Source organism: Globicephala melas, chromosome 8 (genome assembly GCF_963455315.2).
Source record: "Globicephala melas chromosome 8, mGloMel1.2, whole genome shotgun sequence".
In the NCBI taxonomy this organism is placed as follows: Eukaryota; Metazoa; Chordata; class Mammalia; order Artiodactyla; family Delphinidae; genus Globicephala; species Globicephala melas.
In genome coordinates, this window is record NC_083321.1 from 2,219,373 (window position 1) to 2,241,694 (window position 22,322).

General features: G+C 42.6%; 1 protein-coding gene across 4 annotated transcripts in view; it reads right to left on the reverse strand.

The window, feature by feature from the left end:
- NAP1L4 (nucleosome assembly protein 1 like 4) overlaps positions 1 to 22,322 on the reverse strand; it is a 63,672-nt gene that overhangs the window by 26,158 nt on the left and 15,192 nt on the right. For all 4 annotated transcript variants that reach the window (XM_030833185.2, XM_030833187.2, XM_030833186.3 and 1 more), the window contains exons 2-5: positions 18,170 to 18,200; positions 17,666 to 17,724; positions 9,038 to 9,137; positions 6,052 to 6,193 (exon numbers count right to left, since the gene is read on the reverse strand). In XM_030833185.2, the coding sequence (XP_030689045.1) occupies positions 6,052 to 6,193; positions 9,038 to 9,137; positions 17,666 to 17,724; positions 18,170 to 18,183 (315 nt within the window). In that variant the 5' untranslated portion in view covers positions 18,184 to 18,200. The remainder of the gene's footprint in view (positions 1 to 6,051; positions 6,194 to 9,037; positions 9,138 to 17,665; positions 17,725 to 18,169; positions 18,201 to 22,322) is intronic.

Sequence of the window (22,322 nt, forward strand, 5' to 3'; positions counted from 1 at the left end):
AGGTAGGAGGGTTCAGGACACTGGTCCACCAGAGACCTCACAGGCTCACGTAATGTCAAACGGCGAAAGCTCTCCCAGAGATCTCCAACTCAACGCTAAGGCCCACCTCCACTCAACGACCAGCAAGCTCCAGTGCTGGACACCCCATGCCAAACAACTAGCCGGACAGGAACACAACCCCACCCATCAGCAGAGAGGCTGCCCAAAATCATACTAAGTTCACACCACAAAACACACCACCAGACGTGGACCTGCCCACCAGAAAGACAAGATCCAGGCTCATCCACCAGAACACAGGCACCAGTCCCCTCCACCGCGAAGCCTACACAACGCACTGAACGAACCTTAGCCACTGGGGGCAGACACCAAAAACAACATGAACTACGAACCTGCAGCCTGCGAAAAGAAGACCCCAAACAGAGTAAGTTAAGCAAAATGAGAAGACAGAGGAATACACAGCAGATGAAGAAGGTAAAAACCCACCAGACCAAACAAATGATGAGGAAATAGCCAGTCTACCTGAAAAAAAATTCAGAGTAATGATAGTAAAAATGATCCAAAATCTTGGAAATAGAATGGGGAAAATACAAAAAATGTTTAACAAGGAACTAGAAGAACTAAAGAGCAAACAAACACTGATGAACAACACAATAAATGAAATTACAAATTCTCTAGAAGGAATCAATAGCAGAATAACTGAGGCAGAAGAACGGATAAGTGACCTGGAAGATAAAATAGTGGAAATAACTACTGCAGAGCAGAACAAAGAAAAAAGAATGAAAAGAATTGAGGACAGTCTCAGAGACCTCTGGGACAACATTAAACGCATCAACATTCGAATTATAGGGGTCCCAGAAGAAGAAGAGAAAAAGAACGAGACTGAGAAAATATTTGGAGAGATTATAGTTGAAAACTTCCCTAATATGGGGAAGGAAATAGTCAATCAAGTCCAGGAAGTGCAGAGTCCCATACAGGATAAACCCAAGGAGAAACACGCCAAGACACATATTAATCAAACTATCAGAAATTAAATACAAAGAAAAAATATTAAAAGCAGCAAGGGAAAAGCAACAAATAACATACAAGGGAATCCCCATAAGGTTAACAGCTGATCTTTCAGCAGAAACTCTGCAAGCCAGAAGGGAGTGGCAGGACATATTTAAAGTGATGAAAGAGGAAAACCTACAACCAAGATTACTCTTCCCGGCAAGGATCTCATTCAGATTTGACAGAGAAATTAAAACCTTTACAGACAAGCAAAAGCGAAGAGAATTCAGCACCACCAAACCAGCTTTACAACAAATGCTAAAAGAACTTCTCTAGGCATGAACACAAGAGAAGGAAAAGACCTACAATAACAAACCCAAAACAATTAAGAAAATGGTAATAGGAACATACATATTGATATCTACCTTAAATGTAAATGGATTAAATGCTCCAACCAAAAGACACAGACTGGTTGAATGGATATGAAAACAAGACCTGTATACATGCTGTCTACAAGAGACCCACTTCAGACCTAGGGACACATACAGACTGAAACTGAGGGGATGGAAAAAGATATTCCATGCAAATGGAAGCCAAAAGAAAGCAGGAGTAGCAATTCTCGTATCAGACAAAACAGACTTTAAAATAAAGACTATTACAAGAGACAAAGAAGAACACTACATAATGATCAAGGGATCAATCCAAGAAGATATAACAACTGTAAATACTTATGCACCCAACACAGGAGCACCTCAATACATAAGGCAAATGCTAACAGCCATAAAGGGGAAATCGACAGTAACACAATCACAGCAGGGGACTTTAACACCTCACTTTCACCAATGGACAGAAGATCATCCAAAATGAAAATAAATAAGGAAATACAAGCTTTAAATGATACATTAAACAAGATGGACTTGATATTTATAGGACATTCCATCCAAAAACAACAGAATACACTTTCATCTCAAGTGCTCATGGAACATTCTCCAGGATAGATCATATCTTGGGTCACAAATCAAGCCTTGGTAAATTTAAGAAAACTGAAATTATATCACGTATCTTTTCCAACCACAATGCTATGAGACTAGATATCAATTACAGGGAAAAATATGTAAAAAAACCCAAAATACATGGAGGCTAAACAATACGCTACTAAATAACCAAGAGATCACTGAAGAAATCAAAGAGGGAATAAAACAATAACTAGCAACAAATGACAATGAAAACACGACGACCCAAAACCTATGGGATGCAGCAAAAGCAGTTCTAAGAGGGAAGTTTATAGCAATAAAATCCTACCTCAAGAAACAAGAAACAGGGCTTCCCTGGTGGCACAGTGGTTGAGAGTCCGCCTGCTGATGCAGGGGACACAGGTTTGTGCCCCGGCCCGGGAAGATCCCACATGCCGCGGAGCGGCTGGGCCCGTGAGCCATGGCCGCTGAGCCTGCGCGTCCGGAGCCTGTGCTCCGCAACGGGCGAGGCCACAACAGTGAGAGGCCCGCGTACCACAAAAAAAAAAAAAAAAAAGAAAAAAGAAACAAGAAACATCTCAAATAAACAGCCAAACCTTACACCTAAAGCAATTAGACAAAGAACAAAAACCCCCCCAAAATTAGCAGAAGGAAAGAAATCATAAAGATCAGATCAGAAATAAATGAAAAAGAAATGAAGGAAACCATAGCAAAGATCAATAAAACTAAAAGCTGGTTCTCTGAGAAGATAAACAAACTTGTAAAACCATTAGCCAGACTCATCAAGAAAAAAAGGGAGAAGACTTAAATCAATAGAATTAGAAATGTAAAAGGAGAAGTAACAACTGACACTGCAGAAATACAAAGGATCATGAGAGATTACTACAAGCAACTCTATGCCAATAAAATGGACAACGTGGAAGAAATGGAAACGTTCTTAGAAAAGCACAACCTTCCGAGACTGTACCAGGATGAAATAGAAAATATAAACAGACCAATCACAAGCACTGAAATTGAAACTGTGATTTAAAATCTTCCAACAAACAAAAGCCCAGGACCAGATGGCTTCACATGCAAATTCCATCAAACATTTAGAGAAGAGCTAACACCTATCCTTCTCAAGCTCTTCCAAAATATAGCAGAGGGAGGAACACTCCTAAACTCATTCTACGAGGCCACCATAACCCTGATACCAAAACCAAACAAAGATGTCACAGAGAAAAAAAACTACAGGCCAATATCACTGATGAACATAGATGCAAAAATCCTGAACAAAATACTAGCAAACAATCCAACAGAACATTAAAAGGATCATACACCATGATCAAGTGGGGTTTATCCCAGGGATGCAAGGATTCTTCAATATATGCAAATCAATCAATGTGATAGACCATATTAACAAATTGAAGGAGAAAAACCATATGATCATCTCAATAGATGCAGACAAAGCTTTCAACAAAATTCAACACCCACTTTTGATAAAAACTCTCCAGAAAGTAGGCATAGAGGGAACTTAACTCAACATAATAAAGGCCATGTATGACAAACCCACAGCCAACATCATTCTCAATGGTGAAAAACTGAAACCATTTCCTCCAAGATCAGGAAAAAGACAAGGTTGTCCACTCTCACCATTATTCAACATAGCTTTGGAAGTTTTAGCTACATCAGAGAAGAAAAAGAAATAAAAGGAATCCAAACTGGAAAAGAAGAAGTAAAGCTGTCACTGTTTGCAGATGACGTGATACGATACGTAGAGAATCCAAAAGATGCTACCAGAGAACTACTAGAGCCAATCAATGAATTTGGTAAAGTGGCAGGATACAAAATTAATGCACAGAAATCTCTTGCATTCCTATACACTAGTGATGAAAAATCTGAAAGAGAAATTAAGGAAACACTCCCATTTACCACTGCAACAAAAAGAAGAAAATACCTAGGAATAAACCTACCAAATGAGACAAAAGACCTGTATGCAGAAAACTATAAGACGATGAAAGAAATTAAAGATGATACAAACAGATGGCGAGATATACTGTGTTCTTAGATTGGAAGAATCAACATTATTAAAATGACTATACTACCCAAAGTAATCTACAGATTCAATGCAATCCCTATCAAACTACCAATGGCGTTTTTCACAGAACTAGAACAAAAAATTTCACAATTTGTATGGAAACACAAAAGACCCCAAAGAGCCAAAGCAACCTTGAGAAAGAAAAACGGAGGTGGAGGAATCAGGCTCCCTGACTTCAGACTATACTACAAAGCTACAGTAATCAAGACAGTATGGTACTGGCACAGAATCAGAAATACAGATCAATGGAACAGGATAGAAAGCCCAGAGATAAACCCATGCACCTACGGTCACCTTGTTTTTGATAAAGGAGGCAAGAATATACAATGGAGAAAAGACAGCCTCTTCAGTAAGTGGTGCTGGGAAAACTGGACAGCTACATGTAAAAGAATGAAATTAGAACACTCCCTAACACCATACACAAAAATAAACTCAAAATGGATTAAAGACCTAAATGTAAGGCCAGACACTATCAAACTCTTACAGGAAAACATAGGCAGAACACTCTACGACATCAATCATAGCAAGATCCTTTTTGACCCACCTCCTAGAGAAATGAAAATAAAAACAAAAATAAAGAAATGGGACCTAATGAAACTTAAAAGCTTTTGCACAGCAAAGGAAAACATAAACAAGATGAAAAGACAACCCTCAGAATGTGAGAAAGTATTTGCAAATGAAGCAACTGACAAAGGATTAATCTCCAAAATTTACAAGCAGTACATGCAGCTCAATATCAAAAAAAACCAGGCTTCCCTGATGGCACAGTGGTTGAGAGTCCGCCTGCCGATGCAGGGGACATGGGTTCGTGCCCCAGTCCGGGAAGATCCCACATGCCGTGGAGCGGCTGGGCCCGTGAGCCATGGCCGCTGAGTTTGTGCTCTGCAACAGGAGAGGCCACAACAGTGAGAGGCCCGTGTACCGCAAAAAAAAACAAACAAAAAAAACAACCCAATCCAAAAATGGGCAGAAGACCTAAATAGATATTTCTCCAAAGAAGATATACAGATTGCCAACAAACACATGAAAGGATGCTCAACATCACTAATCATTAGAGAAATGCAAATCAAAACTACAATGAGGTATCACCTCACACCAGTCAAAATGGCCATCATCAAAAAATCTACAAACAATAAATGTGGAGAAAAGGGAACCCTCTTGCACTGTTGGTGGGAATGTAAATCGATACAGCCACTATGGAGAACAGCAAGGAGCTTCCTTAAAAAACTAAAAATAGAATTACCATACGACCCAGCAATTCCACTACCGGGCATATACCCTGAGAAAACCATAATTCAAAGAGCCATGTACCACAATGTTCACTGCAGCTCTATTTACAATAGCCAGGACATGGAAGCAATATAAGTGTCCATCGACAGATGAATGGATAAAGAAGATGTGGCACATATATACAATGGAACATCACTCAGCCATAAAAAGAAACGAAATTGAGTTATTTGTAGTGAGGTGGATAGACCTAGAGTCTGTCATACAGAGTGAAGTAAGTCAGAAAGAGAAAAACAAATACCGTATGCTAACACATATATATGGAATCTAAAAAAAAAATGGTTCCGAAGAACCTAGGGGCAGGACAGAAATAAAGACGCAGACATAGAGAATGGAGTTGAGGACACTGTGAGGGGGAAGGGTAAGCTGGGATGACGTGAGAGAGTGGCATGGACATATATACATTATGAAATGTAAAACAGATAGCTAGTGGGAAGCAGCCACATAGCACATGGAGATCAGCTCGGTGCTTTGTGTCCACCTAGAGGGGTGGGATAGGGAGGGTGGGAGGGAGAGGCAAGAGGGAGGAGATACGGGGATATATGTATAGCAGATTCACTTTGTTATACAGCAGAAACTAACACACCATTGTAAAGCAATTATACTCCAATGAAGATGTCAAAAAAAAAAAGAGTAACAGTCAATGATTCACTGGGTACATCTGGATGTTTTGCCTGAAGAACTTTCTGAAATATACTAATTAAGTTTACTAACAGAGTTCCCTACCTTGTCAAAGAGAGGCTGGTATAATGCTGCATACTTCCTTTCTAAGTCATGAACTTCTTCATAGAACTTGGCTTCTATATGAGCACATTTCACCTGAAGCTGTTTCAGTGCGTTGATTCTTCTTTTTACTGCTTTAGGTAAACTAAAAGAGAGGGAATAAAAAATAAAACATCCATATGCCTGCAAAATAAGGCGGCATGCTTATTTTTTACTAAAATAAATTAACATTAACATAGAATTAACACCCTTACCATGAAAACGAGCTCCTAAAAATCATTAAGGACAAACACCACCTCCCCGCCCCCCCACCAAAAGCAGGGCGGTGGCGGAGGAGGAAGCTGAAAGATAATTCACAAAAAATACAGGTAATGAAACACAGAAGAAAGGTCCAATCTCATGAAATAGCCAAAAGAATGTAAATTTAAAAGAACTGCTGTCTCTTCCTTACCAAATTGGCAATTAAAAAATAATTCCCAGGGGGGACTTCCCTGCAGTCCAGTGCTTAGGACTCTGCACTGTCACTGCTGAGGGCCTGGTTCAACCCCTGGTCGGGGAAGTAAGATCCCGCAAGCTTCGAGGTGCAGTCAAAAAATTTTTTTTAAATAAAAGAGAGAAGAAAATTTTAGAAATTCCCAGGTTTGATAAGGCTGAGGGCAGAGGCCCTCTAATTGACTCATCTTTCTTAAGGGTAAACAAGAACCTTGAAAATATTCTTTGCATCTACTTCTAAGAATTTATCCTAAGGAAATAACCAAATGTTTATGTGCTGGAGTGACCACTGATGTATTATTTGTAAAAGTGAAAGACTGGGAACAATGACAAGATGAGCAGGATTAAAACGGCCTGTCCACAACCGTGTCCTCAAGGAATACTCAGCACCACAGGACGAGCTCCTGCTGACACAGCAAGGGAAAAACCAGAGACGACAGAGACAAGGCGTGCATTCTAGTCTAGAGTCAGACAACTACCAGCTCCTTAGCCCTTTGATACTTTTTACCTTCTAAGAAACATTTTAGTTTGTATGCCTTACTTTTATAAATCAGAAGGGAAAAAACATTTTAAACCCATTAAAATCATTTGTTTAACCTGAAGTCCTGAGTCACAATCTGGAACAAAGAGCAGACTACTGCAGACTTCCCTGGTGGTGCAGTGGTTAGTTAAGACGCTGCTCTCCCAATGCAGGGGGCCCAGGTTCCATCGCTGGTCAGGAACTAGCTCCCACATGCTGCAACTAAGGAGCCCGCCTGCCGCAACTAAGACCCGGTGCAACCAAATAAATTAATTTTTTAAAAACAAGAGCAGACTCCTGGGCCCCACAAAGACCCACACTATCCCCCTTGGTGGGCCTGGGTCCTGCCCTCTGAGTCCTCCTCCACGTGGGCTGACTCCTCAAGGGCAGGGCTGGCATTAGTCTAATGGTATACAGTACCAGGCAGCTCCCAAGCACAGCACTGTTTAGAAAATACAGCCATCAAGGGGGACTGGTTCCAGAACCCTGTGAATATCAAAACCCATGGATGCCCAAGTCCCTTATATGAAATGGTATAGTGTTTGCACACTAAGCACATCCTCCCGTATACTATATATCAGCACTAGATTGCTTACCATACCTAATACAATGTAAATGTCATGTAAATAGTTGCTGGCGTGAGGCAAATTCAAGTTTTGCTTTCTGGAACTTTCTGGAAAAGTTTTCCCCCAATATTTTTGATCCACAGTTGGTTGAATCTGCAAATCTACAACCCAGGGAACCCGTGGATACAGAGGGTCAAGTGTAGTAGAAAAGCCTTGAATCACAAAGGACCCTGTCCTGGTATAATCATACCCACGGCAACCTCAGTTTGGACAAAGGTCCTTCACTACAGACTGCCAACTACAGAAACCGTTCTAGAACTACTGCTAGTTAGAGAACAAGGAAAAAGCAGAGTAAGAATTTAGTAACGCTGAATACATTAACATCTGTACTTCTTTTCTACGTTAATTACACAACCTAACGTTATTTCCTAACTTCCTAATCTTCCTAATGGAGTAAAAATACAAGGACCTCTAAGCCAACTGAACCCAGATATCCTCCCCAGCCAGCCTCCAGACAGTAAGAGGAACTACACACCATTCTTCTCCCCACAACAGGCACGTCACGTACAGCATGGAACGTGGAACTAATTCTATCGCACAAAACCTTGTTCCCCTCCCCCATTTCCTCTCAGTGAATGCCACCCACCCCATTCACCCAGTTTCTGAAGCCAGAAACTAGAAAGCACCACTTACACTCAGCTCTCCTACCTGCACCCAGCATCACCACACCCCACCTTCCCCACTAGGTCACCCCCCGGAAGAACCCTCTCTACGGGCAGAGCAGACCCCAAGCGTGCCCCCTCTGTGCCCCCTTGTCCCCAGCCCCGCGTGGGCCAGCCAGTGTGTGTGCGGGGTGACTCTCTGAGACGCAGCCGTGCACTGACCGGAGGAGGGAAGCCCGGAGCAGCTGAGGCCCCGAGACGAGCAGTCCAAGGGCCTGGAGGGTGGGCATCCTTACGGTGTTCACTGTGCAGTACAACAGAGACACAGATCTCGTCCAAATAAGCCACGTTTCGCTGTTGCAGGCTCACATAGGTGAGCCGGGCAGGACTGGGTCTCTTAGCGAACCAGGAGCCACCGTGAAGAGAAAGCACTGCCCCCATCTGCCTGTACCTCCGCCCCCTGCTGAGGCCCCAGTCCGCCTGCTCACGGGACCTGTGAAGGCCTCTCACCCTGCAGGCTGGCACCGTACACTCGCCCATAACTTGACACACCGCACTACCCTGGCCCTCACAGGCCTGTAGCCTCTACCAGGCTCTGACCCCAGCAGTCACCTTCGGGACCCCAGAGCCTGGCTCTCAGCAGGCAAGGTCTACTGAATGAAAAACATACTTATTCCTAGTCTAAGGAACCAGGAGAGGTTTATTCTCTGTCTCTTAAAGTTGCGTCGTCTCCCTCGCAGCATACTTACGTCTCGATGTAGCTCGAAGGAGTGTGGGAGACACTGTCAAGTCGTTCCTGTAAAGCTGCCAAAACTTGAGGATTCTGCATCACCTGGTCTGCGAGCTTTTCTATCAAGAGTTAAAAAGAAACAACATCTGTTTCAAAAACATTTACTTGTAAAGGCATTCGATCCTCCGTGTTAATCACTGAGGGGATGGTTACAAACACACCGGGGGTACCTGGAGAGTTCTGCTCCTCACCTTAGCGGCACAAGCCCCAGTCCCCTCCGAGGTCCGAGGACACTGTCACGTGCTAAGTTCAGGCAGTCTACCTCCCTTCCGGAAGCCGAGGACGGGGACAAGGTGCCCGTGGCTCAGGAAATCAGCGCGCACTTGTGCCCCAGCTCAGGAAAGCGCGACTCCCACCAGCTCCCTGGGGGCACCAGACCTTCCAGGCGCTCTCTGCCTCCACCTTCACCCACCCTGCCCTCCTGCCCAAACCCGCCTCCTCCCAGGAGCCCCCGCCCCTCTGCCCTGCGACCTCGACAGCTCACACACACTGTACCGACTCCTGAAGAACAAACACGACGCTGAGAGGGAAGTCAGCTGTGCCACAGACTGGTTCACACCTGGCTCGCGGCACAGGCTCTGTGTTGAAAAGATTCCCTCTCAGCGACACTGTATGGAAACCCAAACTTAGGGCCCTCACCCGACTCAAAAGGCAGCGCAGACCTAGAGTTCTCCCCCACCTTTTGTAAGACAGTGATGCGGGCAAGCTGAATACAACGTGTATGCACTCAATTTTACCTTTTAACTACAATCCCAATCATTAACATGAAGCACCGTGTATGTGTATAAAACACATGTAACTGTGTATATACAAAACTGCATGTAAATACTAAACATATACACACACACACATCGCTGGTTCTGGCCACGGAAAGGTCTAGAAATAATGGCAGACGGGATTTATATTTTGGTTTTTAAATCTCTGTCCCAACTAAAAGATACAGGCCTCCTTGCATAAATGTAGATTCCAGGTCTGGGGAAAGGAAAGTTCACGGGAAAATGGACCATCGCCTATGCCACAAAGCTACAGAGAACTCAAAATGGACGGGGACGCAGCAAAAGGACACAGAAGCCAGCTTACAGGGACCCCATTGGCAAATGGGACAATCTGCACACAAAAAAGAATAACGATGGACAGTGAGGGAAGATGGTGGAGTAGAAGTACGTGCGCTCACTCCCTCCTGCGAGGACACCAGAATCACAACTAACTGCTGAACAATGATCGACAGGAAGACACTGGAACTCACCAAAAAGACACCCCACATCCAAAGACAAAGGAGAAGCCACTATGAGATGGTAGGAGGGGTGCAATCACAGTAAAATCAAATCCCGTAACTGCTGGGTGGGTGACTCACAAACTGGAGAACACTTATACCACAGAAGTCCACCCACTGGAGGGAAGGTTCTGAGCCCCACGTCAGGCTTCCCAACCTGGGGATCCAGCAAGGGAAGGAGGAGTTCCTAGAGAATCAGACTTTGAAGGCTAGCGGGATTTGATTACAGGACTCTGACAGGACTGGGGGAAACAGAGACTCCACTCTTGGAGGGCACACACAAAGTAGTGTGCCCATCGGGACCCAGGGGAAGGAGCAGTGACCCCAGGGGAGACTGGACCAGACCTACCTGCTAGTGTTGGAGGGTCTCCTGCAGAGGTGGGGGATGGCTGTGGCTCACCAGGGGGACAAGGACACTGGCAGTAGAAGTTCTGGGAAGTACTCCTTGGGGTGAGCCCTCCCAGAGTCCACCATTAGCCCCACCAAAGAGCCTGGGTAGGCTCCAGTGTTGGGTCGCCTGAGGCCAAACAACCAACAGGAGGGAACCCAGCCCAACCCATCAGCAAACAAGCGGATTAACTGAGTTCTGCCCACCAGAGCAACACCCAGCTCTACCCACCACCAGTCCCTCCCATCAGGAAACTGGCACAAGCCTCTTAGATAGCCTCATCCACCAGAGGGCAGACAGCAGAAGCAAGAAGAACTACAATCCTGCAGCCTGTGGAACAAAAACCACATTCACAGAAAGACAGACAAGATGAAAAGGCAGAGGGCTATGTACCAGATGAAGGAACAAGATAAAACCCCAGAAAAACAACTAAATGAAGTGGAGATAGGCAACCTTCCAGAAGAAGAATTCAGAATAATGATAGTGAAGATGATCCAGGACCTCGGAAAAAGAATGGAGGCAAAGATGGAGGAGATGCAAGAAATGTTTAACAAAGATCTAGAACGATTAAAGAACAGAGATGAACAACACCATAACTGAAATGAAAAATACACTAGAAGGAATCAACAGCAGAATAACTGAGGCAGAAGAACAGATAAGTGACCTGGAAGACAGAATGGTGGAATTCACTGCTGCGGAACAGAATAAAGAAAAAAGAATGAAAAGAATGAAGACAGCCTAAGAGACCTCTGGGGCAACATTAAACGCAACAGCATTCGCATTATAGGGGTCCCAGAAGGAGAAGACAGACAGAAAGCACCCGAGAAAGTATTTGAAGAGATTATAGTTGAAAACTTCCCGAACATGGGAAAGGAAACAGCCACCGAAGTCCAGGAAGCACAGAGGGTCCCATACAGGATAAACTCAAGGAGAAATATGCCGAGACACACGGTAATCAAACTGGTAAAAATTAAAGACAAAAAAATTGACTGAAAGCAGCAAGGGAAAAACGACAAATAACATACAAGGAAACTCCCATAAGATTAACAGCTGATTTCTCAGCAGAAACTCTACAAGCCAGAAGGGAGTGGCATGATATATTTAAAGTGATGAAAGGGAAGAACCTACAACCAAGATTACTCTACCCCACAAGGATCTCACTCAGATTTGATAGAGAAATCAAAGGTTTTACAGACAAGCAAAAGCTAAGAGAATTCAGTACCACCAAACCAGCTCTACAACAATTGCTAAAGGAACTTCTCTAAGTGGGAAACACAAGAGAAGAAGAGGACCTACAAAAACAAACCCAAGACAATTAAGAAAATGGTAATAAGAACGTACATATCGATAATTACCTTAAACGTGAATGGATTAGATGCTCCAACCAAAAGACACAGGCTCGCTGAATAGATACAAAAACAAGACCCATATATATGCTGTCTACAAGAGACCCACTTCAGACCCAGGGACACATACAGACTGAAAGCGAGGGAATGGAAAAAGATATTCCATGCAAACAGAAATCAAAAGAAAGCTGGAGTAGCAATACTCATATCAGATAAAACAGACTTTAAAATAAAGAATGTTACAAGAGACAAGGAAGGACACTACATAATGATCAAGGGATTAATCCAAGAAGAAGATATAACAATTATATATGCACCTAACGTAGGAGCACCTCAATACATAAGGCAACTGCTAACAGCTATAAAAGAGGAAGTCGACAGTAACACAATAGTGGGGGAATTTAACACCTCACTTACACCAATGGACAGATCATCCAAACAGAAAATTAGTAAGTAAACACAAGCTTTAAACAACACAATAGACCGGATAGATTTTTTTTTTTTTTTTGCGGTACACGGGCCTCTCACTGTTGTGGCCTCTCCCGTTGCAGAGCACAGGCTCCAGACGCGCAGGCTCAGCGGCCATGGCTCACAGGCCCAGCTGCTCTGCGGCATGTGGGATCTTCCCGGACCGGGGCACAAACCCGTGTCCCCTGCATCGGCAGGCGGACTCTCAACCACTGCGCCACCAGAGAAGCCCGACCAGATAGATTTAATTGATATTTATAGGACATTCCATCCAAAAACAGCAGATTACACTTTCTTCTCAAGTGCTCATGGAATATTCTCCAGGACAGATCACATCTTAGGTCACAAATCAAACCTCAGTAAATTTAAGAAAATAGAAATCACATCAAGCATCTTTTCTGACCACAACACTATGAGATTAGAAATCAATTCCAGGGGGAAAAACGTAAAAAACACAAACACATGGAGGCTAAACAATACGTTACTAAACAACCAAGAGATCACTGAAGAAATCAAAGAGGAAATTAAAAAATACCAAGAGACAAATGGCAATGAAAACATGACAATCCAAAACCTATGGGATGCAGCAAAAGCAGTTCTAAGAGGGAAGTTTATAGCTATACAAGCCTACCTCAAGAAACAAGAAACATCTCAAATAAACAATCTAACCTCACACCTAAAGGAACCAGAGAAAGAAGAACAAACAAAACCCAAAGCTAGCAGAAGGAAAGAAATCATAAAGATCAGAGCAGAAATAAATGAAATAGAAATATAGAAAACAACAGCAAAGATCAATAAAACTAAAAGCTGGTTCTTTGAGAAGATAAAAAAAATTGGTAAACCATTAGCCAGACTCATCAAGAAAAAGAGGGAGAGTACTCAAATCAATAAAATTAGAAATGAAAAAGGAGAAGTTACAACAGACACCACAGAAATACAAAGCATCCTAAGAGACTACTACAAGCAACCCTATGCCAATAAAATGGACAACCTGGAAGAAATGGACAAATCCTTAGAGAGGTATAACCTTCCAAGACTGAACCAGGAAGAAATAGAAAATATGAACGGACCAATCACAAGTAATGAAATTGAAACTGTGATTAAAAATCTTCCAACAAACAAAAGTTCAGGACCAGATGGCTTCACGGGTGAATTCTATCAAACATTTAGAGAAGAGCTAACACCCATCCTTCTCAAACTCTTCCAAAAAACTGCAGAGGAAGGAACATGCCCAAACTCAATCTATGAGGCCATCACCGTCACCCTGATACCAAAAACAGACAAAGATACTACAAAAAAAGAAAATTACAGACCAATATCACTGATGAATATAGATGGAAAAATCCTCAACAATATACTAGCAAACAGAATCCAACAACACATTAAAAGGATCATACACCATGATCAAGTGGGATTTATCCCAGGGAAGCGAGGATTCTTCAATATAAGCAAATCAATCAATGTGATACACCACATTAACAAACTGAAGAATAAAAACCATTATGATCATCTCAATAGATGCAGAAAAAGCTTTTGACAAAATTCAACACCCATTTATGATAAAAACTCTCCAGAAAGTGGGCATAGAGGGAACTTACCTCAACATAATAAAGGCCATATATGACAAATCCACAGCAAACATCATTCTCAATGGTGAAAAACTGAAAGCATTTCCTCTAAGATCAGGAACAAGACAAGGATGTCCACTCTCACCACTATTATTCAACATAGTTTTGGAAGTCCTAGCCACGGCAATCAGAGAAGAAAAAGAAATAAAAGGAATACAAATTGGAAAAGAAGAAGTCAAACTGTCACTGTTTGCAGGTGACATGATACTATACATAGAGAATCCTAAAGATGCCACCAGAAAACTATTAGAGCTAATCAATGAATTTGGTAAAGTTGCAGGATACAAAATTAACGTACAGAAATCTCTTGCATTCCTATACACTAGTGATGAAAAATCTGAAAGAGAAATTAAGGAAACACTCCCATTTACCACTGCAACAAAAAGAAGAAAATACCTAGGAATAAACCTATCCAGGGGGACAAAAGACCTGTATGCACAAAACTATAAGACACTGATGAAAGAAATTAAAGGTGATACCAACAGATGGAGAGATATACCATGTTCTTGGATTGGAAGAATCAATATTGTGAAAATGACTATACTACCCAAAGCAATCTACAGATTCAATGCAATCCCTATCAAATTACCAATGGCATTTTTTATGGAACTGGAACAAATCATCTTAAAATTTGTATGGAGACACAAAAGACCCCAAAGAGCCAAAGCAGTTTTCAGGGGAAAAAAAGGAGCTGGAGGAATCAAACTCCTTGATTTTAGACTATACTACAAAGCTACAATAATCAAGACAATATGGTACTGGCACAAAAACAGAAACACAGATCAACGGAACAAGATAGAAAGCCCAGAGGTAAACCCATGCACCTATGGTCAACTAATCTATGACAAAGGAGGCAAGAATATACAATGGAGAAAAGACAGTCTCTTCAATAAGTGGTGCTGGGAAAACTGGACAGCTACATGTAAAAGAATGAAATTAGAATACCCCCTAACACCATACACACAAATAAACTCAAAATGGGTTAGAGACCTAAATGTAAGACCAGACACTATAAAACTCTTAGAAACATAGGAAGAACACTCTGACATAAATCACAGCAAGATCTTTTTCGATCCACTATTAACAAATGGGACCTAATGAAACTTAAAAGCTTTTGCTCAGCAAAGGAAACCATACACAAGACGAAAAGACAACCCTCAGAATGGGAGAAAATATTCGCAAACGAATCAAATGGACAAAGGATTAATCTCCAAAATATATAAACAGGTCATGCAGCTCAATATTAAAAAAACAAAGAACCCAATCCAAAAATGGGCAGAAGACCTAAATAGACATTTCTCCAAAGAAGACATACAGATGGCCAAGAAGCACATGAAAAGCTGCTCAACATCACTAATTATTAGAGAAATGCAAATCAAAACTACAATGAGGTATCACCTCACACCAGTTAGAATGGGCATCATCAGAACATCTACAAACAACAAGTGCTGGAGAGGGTGTAGAGAAAAGGGAACCCTCTTGCACTGTTGGTGGGGATGTAAATCGATACAGCCACTATGGAGAACAGTATGGAGGTTCCTTAAAAAACTAAAAATAGAATTACCATATGACCCAGCAATCCCAGTACTGGGCATATACCCAGAGAAAACCATAATTCAAAAAGACACATGCACCCCAGTGTTTGCTGCAGCACTATTTACAGTAGCCAGGACATGGAAGCAACCTAAGTGTCCATCGACAGATGAATGGATAAAGAAGATGTGGTACATATATACAATGGAGCATTACTCAGCCATAAAAAGGAACGAAATTGGGTCATTTGTAGAGATGTGGATGGATCTAGAGACTGTCATACAGAGTGAAGTCAGAAAGAGAAAAACAAATACTGTATATTAACAAATATATGTGGAACGTAGAAAAATGGTACAGATTAACTGGTTTGCAGGGCAGAAATTGAGACACAGATGTAGAGAACAAACGTATGGACACCAAGGGGGGAAGCGGCGGGGAGTGGGGCTGGTGGTGTGATGAATTGGGCGATTGGGATTGACATGTATACACTGATGTTTATAAAATGGATGACTAATAAGAACCTGCTGTATAAAATAATTAATTTATTAAAAAAAGAATAATGATGGCAAATGATTAAACACTGAATAAAAAGCTAATCCATGAGTCTATAGTAACATTAAAATGGGGTAGCGGGGGAATAGGGAAGTATTTCTTTAATAGATGTTAATATGTTAGATTGATAGGATTAGAAAAACACCCTTTGGTGACCACCAACGTCATCACGCATTCAGCAAGGATCATCAGTGGTGCCCGAATCCCTACGTAAGAGTCTTACGGAGAACAGGATTCCCGCAGGGTGCCCAACAGCTTCTTTACTCCAAGGACCCTAAGGGCAGAGACCGGCAGACACTGTCTTCACCACGTCAGCACTCTCGGGAGCCCCATCACAGGCCTAACTGCATTCCACTCCATCAGGTCGCCTATGTGCTTGTCTTGCCAAGACATCTACCCTGAATCTAGTGAGGAGAAAACCACGAGACCCATCCAGAGCATTCTACAAGACAGCTGGAGCACACAGCCTGCTGATGTGTCCCTGCGAGGAAGGGTAAAAAAGGTGGGGAGATAACTCTAGAATAAAGGGGACAGAACTAAACGTGATATGTGATCCTCGGCCAGCTCTGGATTTGAGTGTGGAGTATGGAGGTAAAAGAAATGCTGAGAAAACCAGGAGAATATGAACATGACTGTACATTAGCTAATAGTATTGGACCGACATTAAATTTCTTGGTTGTGGTAATGGCACTGTGGTTATGAGACTTTATCCTAGTTTTTAGGAAATTTATACTAAATTGTTTTAGGAAGAAAAAGCCAGAATATCCACAACTTGCTTTCAAACAGTTCAGAGGGAAAAACAAGCATAGATAAATACTTGAAAACGGAGGAAAGGGCCTTCCCTGGAGGCGCAACGGTTGAGAATCCACCTGCCAATGCAGGGGACATGGGTTCGAGCCCTGGTCCAGGAAGATCCTATATGCCATGGAACAACTAAGCCCGCGCACCACAGCTACTGAGCATGCGCTCTAGAGCCCGTGCTCCGCAACAAGAGAAGCCACTGCAATGAGAAGCCTGCGCACTGCAACGAAGAGCAGCCCCCGCTCGCTGCAACTAGAGAAAGCCCGTGCACAGCAACGAAGACCCGACGCAGCCAAAAATAAATAAATAAATGTATTAAAAAAAAAAAAAGAAAATGGAGGAAAAGTAATATATCTATGAATTTATGATCATATCAAAATAATATGATATCTGGGACGTGCTTCAGAATAATCACGGGAAGAGAAGTAAAGGCACAGGTGAAAAAAGCCTGAGCGCCTGGTAATCAGCGCTAACAGCGAGAGACGGCAGGTAGAGGTGCACTGTGCTATTCACTTGATTTCCGAGGTTTGAGTAGGAGCCTCCCTGCTCTGCACGCAAACTCTCCAACGGTTCACTTTCCCACGTGCAGTGAACTGACCTGTATTACTTGCATTTTTAGCAGCTTCCAAGGAATCTGAAGGAACCCCATCTGAAAAACTAAAACAATATATTGAAAAAGTATTACTCTAAAAAAAGTTTCACAGATAAATACCACAATGGTGTTTTTCTTATTTAACACATTAAGAGGTGTCTCCACAGTAACTTCAGATTTGAGCAGAAGACAACTACAGACACACACGTGTTACCTATGAAATACTTTCCTCACCGTTATTAAAAAAAACCACCTTGCCAAGCTGTTAGGACAGTGCCCACAGTGGTTCTGTGGGACAGCCACACAAAGTCTCTAAAAACGTAAAGGTTTTTAGTATCAATATATGACACACTTTTCACATCTAAAGCAAGTTCTTTATGGGCTCAAAAACACAGAGGGAAAAAAAGAGCCATCACCTGGAGCACCTAATGATGTTTACAGAAATAAGGCTTGCCTCTTGCTCACCAACTAAAATTTAAACTCCAATAAACAAAGTCCATTTTGGCTTACCTGTTATCTGCCATCTGAATGTTTTTATCTCCTACAAATTGAAAAAGAATTAACATTACTAAAAATTCACAGACAAAAAAATTTTCAAATGTACTCTTTTCACAGTGATTTTCAGTGGGGGATGAGGACCTCGTAAGGAGGGGCAAGAGGGACTGCTCTGGGGTGATGGAAATGTCAAGACCTTGAATGGGGTACTGGTTACTTGCATACACACACTTGTGAAAACTCATCAAATTAAAAACTTATACGTCTTTCAGTGCAAGCACATTTACTCATAAAAAATTTCTCTTGTTGGCACTAAAATGACCAGACTTCAGAATAAAGACAATTCATCAATTTTAACTTGCCTTATGTCTATAGTAAGTTTCAGAAACAGGAACATTTATTTATGCTAGACCAATTATTTTAGAGCAATTCAAAGAATTTACTGGTGCTCACATTGCCTTTCAAACCCTAACTCAGAATAATTTTAAAATTTTGTTTATTCTGTGTGTTCTACTACTTCTACACTGAAGATGCAGTACTTGTGTAAAAACATCATGTAATACACTCAATTATGATCCCACTTTTACAAGAGACATATAAAAAAAGATTATCTCCAGATTAGGTGACTTTCTACCTATAAATATTAAAGGTGGGTTCTAAGACATTTATGACTTAAACAGAACTTGATATTAGTACAATTTCAAATCCCTATCTAAATGCAGAGCTAAAAACAGTCAGGCTTGGTGATCACATTTCCTTAGTCCTAGATGTCGTAAATCCACTTCAGATGCCCCTCTGAGGGGTGGTTTCAAGCTGACAACTGGTCGATGACTCATTCTTAGGTATCTGAGCAAAGCCCAGACCCCTTCATCAGTGCTTCAGGGTCAAAGAGAACAATAACGCTTCAGTTAGGAAATACAGCTCCAAATGGAATGTATGAACTACGATTGTTTTAAGTGCATCTTTCTTAGGTAATTCTATTTCAAAATAAAACATTATAATTACTTTAAAAATTCGAAACACTACATAAATGTTACATTATCTTTTTCAAAAAGCTAAATGATTTAAGGAAACAAATGAAAATCAGGAGAGGAAAAACCCTCCAACGGTCCCCATCACCTTCTGCTGAGTCCAAAGTCACTCCACACAGAAACCCGAATTCCTACACCTCCCAGCTTAGCTCCTCCGCAATCTGCTGCATACATACAGCCGCACCCGGGCTATTCCCAAGCTTTATCTTTTTTTTTTTTAAATAAATAAATGTATTTATTTTTGGCCGCGTCGGTTCTTCGTTGCTGCGCGCGGGTTTTCTCTAGTTGCAGTGAGCGGGGACTACTCTTGGTTGCGGTGCGCGGCCTTCTCATTGCGGTTGCGTCTCTTCTTGCGGAGCACAGGCTCTAGGCACGCGGGCGTCAGTACTTGTGGCACGCGGGCTCAGTAGTTGTGGCTCGCGGGCTCTAGAGCGCAGGCTCAGTGGTTGTGGCGCACAGGCTTAGTTGCTCCGCGGCACGTGGGCTCTTCCTGGACCAGGGCTTGAACCCATCTCCCTTGCATTGGCAGGGGGATTCTTAACCACTGCACCACCAGGGAAGCCCGATTCCCAAGCTTATATTCCTGCTTTTTCATATATTACAAATGCAAAACATGAGACAGGCAGGTCTTCAAAATAACATCTGATGACAACATTTTAAGAGCTAATACACTTACCTTTTACCAGTTGTTAAATACTGAAGATTTCCCCCCGATATACTTCGGATAACATCTACATGAACACATCTTAGTTTACATGGCTTCCCATCCCAAGTAATTCTTTATATGGCAATAGTAGGATTGTGACTGTAGGATTTCTGGGTCAGAGAATAGGAATGGATACTGACACCTACTGCCAAACTGGTTACACACTGAAACCAACTACAATTTGGCTATGTAATTAAAGTCTCCATTGTCTAACAATTATGTCCACCAGCACCTTCTGTGTAGACCACACACACCAACTGCTCTCTCTTGCAGCAGCTGTCACTGCCAGCTTAACGGACAAAGTCCCGTTTTCCCCACCCAGTCAAGCCACACACCTAATTCCAACACCTTCTGTACTAGCAAGGTCCCCATGTGACAGGCAATTTCCCACAATTTATACCCACAGCAACTCTGGCAGGGAGGGTGCATCCCCAGTGCACAGGACACTGAGGATGGGAAGGGTGAGGTGACTAACCCAAGGTTACCTGGCTAGTAAGGTGTGGACTGGGGTCTCTTTCAACCTAAAAGAAAGGAGGTAAACTAAGGCAAACTCCAGTTACCAGAAATAGAGTTTATTTGGGAACAGCAGAGAAACTGCAATTCAGGACACACATACTGAAGCGAGCTACAGGTGAGTTCACTGAAGGCTTGGGGTGGGGTGCTTCTTTGGGCAAAGAGTGCAAAAGGGGAAAATCCAATTAGGGACCATGCAGCAAGTGGTTCCAAGATGCGGAGAAATTCCTGGCAGATGCTCACCGGTTGGAGGATAAATTTCGATCTCTCATAAGTCAAGCATTTATGGGAAATCAGTCCCACCATCTTTGTTTTCTGAGGGTACATGTTTTCTGAGGGTGCATGCACAAGAGAGTCTCCATTTCACATCCTTCCGTTCCATTTTAGATTAAAATCCTTTCACATCCCCCCTTTTGATTAAACTCTTTCACAAAAAGCACTGCTCATCAGTCTTACTGTGTGGGTATCTCACTTAGTCAGAGGCACCATTAGCTGCACGTGGATTATGGGTCTCTCGGAGCTGAGGAGGACCATCCTCAGATGTCTCATCCCACGGAAGAGGAAAACAGCAAGCAGATACTTGGCCTCATTTTAACAAAACAATTGAGAAATGGGGAACCTCAGTTATGTTCCTCTGACGTGGTCAGTTCAGTTTCCATGGTCAGCTGAGCTTCAGGATAAGCCTTTATTTTGTAGTTACATACAGGAAAAACAACTTTATTTTGTACACACACCTGGGAGAAAGACATTTGCCTGCTGATACAAAACAGGAGAAATTTAACCATGTGGATTATTCCCATGGCCAGAAGTCCAATTATAGCTACTGACTAGAATAAACTTCTCAACCTGTTTCCCCAGCTGCCTATATTTAATAGGTCAAAAATGGCCCAGGTCCCGGCGGTATGGCCTATTTCAGTTAATAGTTTGATATTATCTTCCATTATTTTTATTATTTTTTTTTAATTAATTTATTTTTGGCTGCGTTGGGTCTTCGTTGCTGCATGCGGGCTTTCTCTAGCTGTGGCAAGCAGGGTCTACTCTTTGTTGCAGTGCATGGGCTTCTCATTGCGGTGGCTTCTCTTGTTGCAGAGCACGGGCTCCAGGCGCACGGGCTTCAGTAGTTGTGGCACGTGGGCTTAGTTGCTCCGTGGCATGTGGGATCTTCCCGGACCAGGGCTCGAAACCGTGTCCCCTGCATTGGCAGGCAGATTCTTAACCACCGAGCCACCAGGGAAGCCCTCTTTCACTACTTTCAGTCTTGTGTTACTTTTCCCGATTTGTTAACATAAAAACAGCATTCTTGGGACTTCCCTGGTTAAGAACCAGGGAAGTCCCAAGACTTCTGAGCCTGCGCTCTAGAGCCACAACTACTGAGCCTGTGCTCTAGAGCCCGCAAGCCACAACTACGGAGCCCGTGTGCCACAACTCCTGAAGCCCACGCACCTAGAGCCCGTGCTCTGCAATGAGAAGCCACCGCTACGAGAACCCTGTGCACCGCAACGAATAGTAGCCCCTGCTCACCGCAACTAGAGAAAGCCCGCGTGCAGCAATGAAGACCCAACACATCCAAAAATAAATAAGTAAATAAATAAAATTTTAAAAAACAAAAAACCCCCCAGCATTCTTCCTCAAGCAGGGCACAGGTTCCCCCATGCTATGCAGTGTGGACGTTTAGGGCTCTGCAGTTTTGTAAGACAACTTCTGCTAGGCTGTCTACTTGGGTTTGTTGATATTCAAAAGCTCTGACATAAGCATTAAGGTAGCAGCCATGAATCTGATGAGATTCTTAACTGCCTTTTCAAGTTCTGCTACTCCAACTCAAGGGAAAAAGTCCAAAGGGCAAATCCCTTTCTATCTACCAGGAGCGTATCTGTAGGCATCCACCCAAAATTGTATCCATCCCAGCTACGATGTGCTC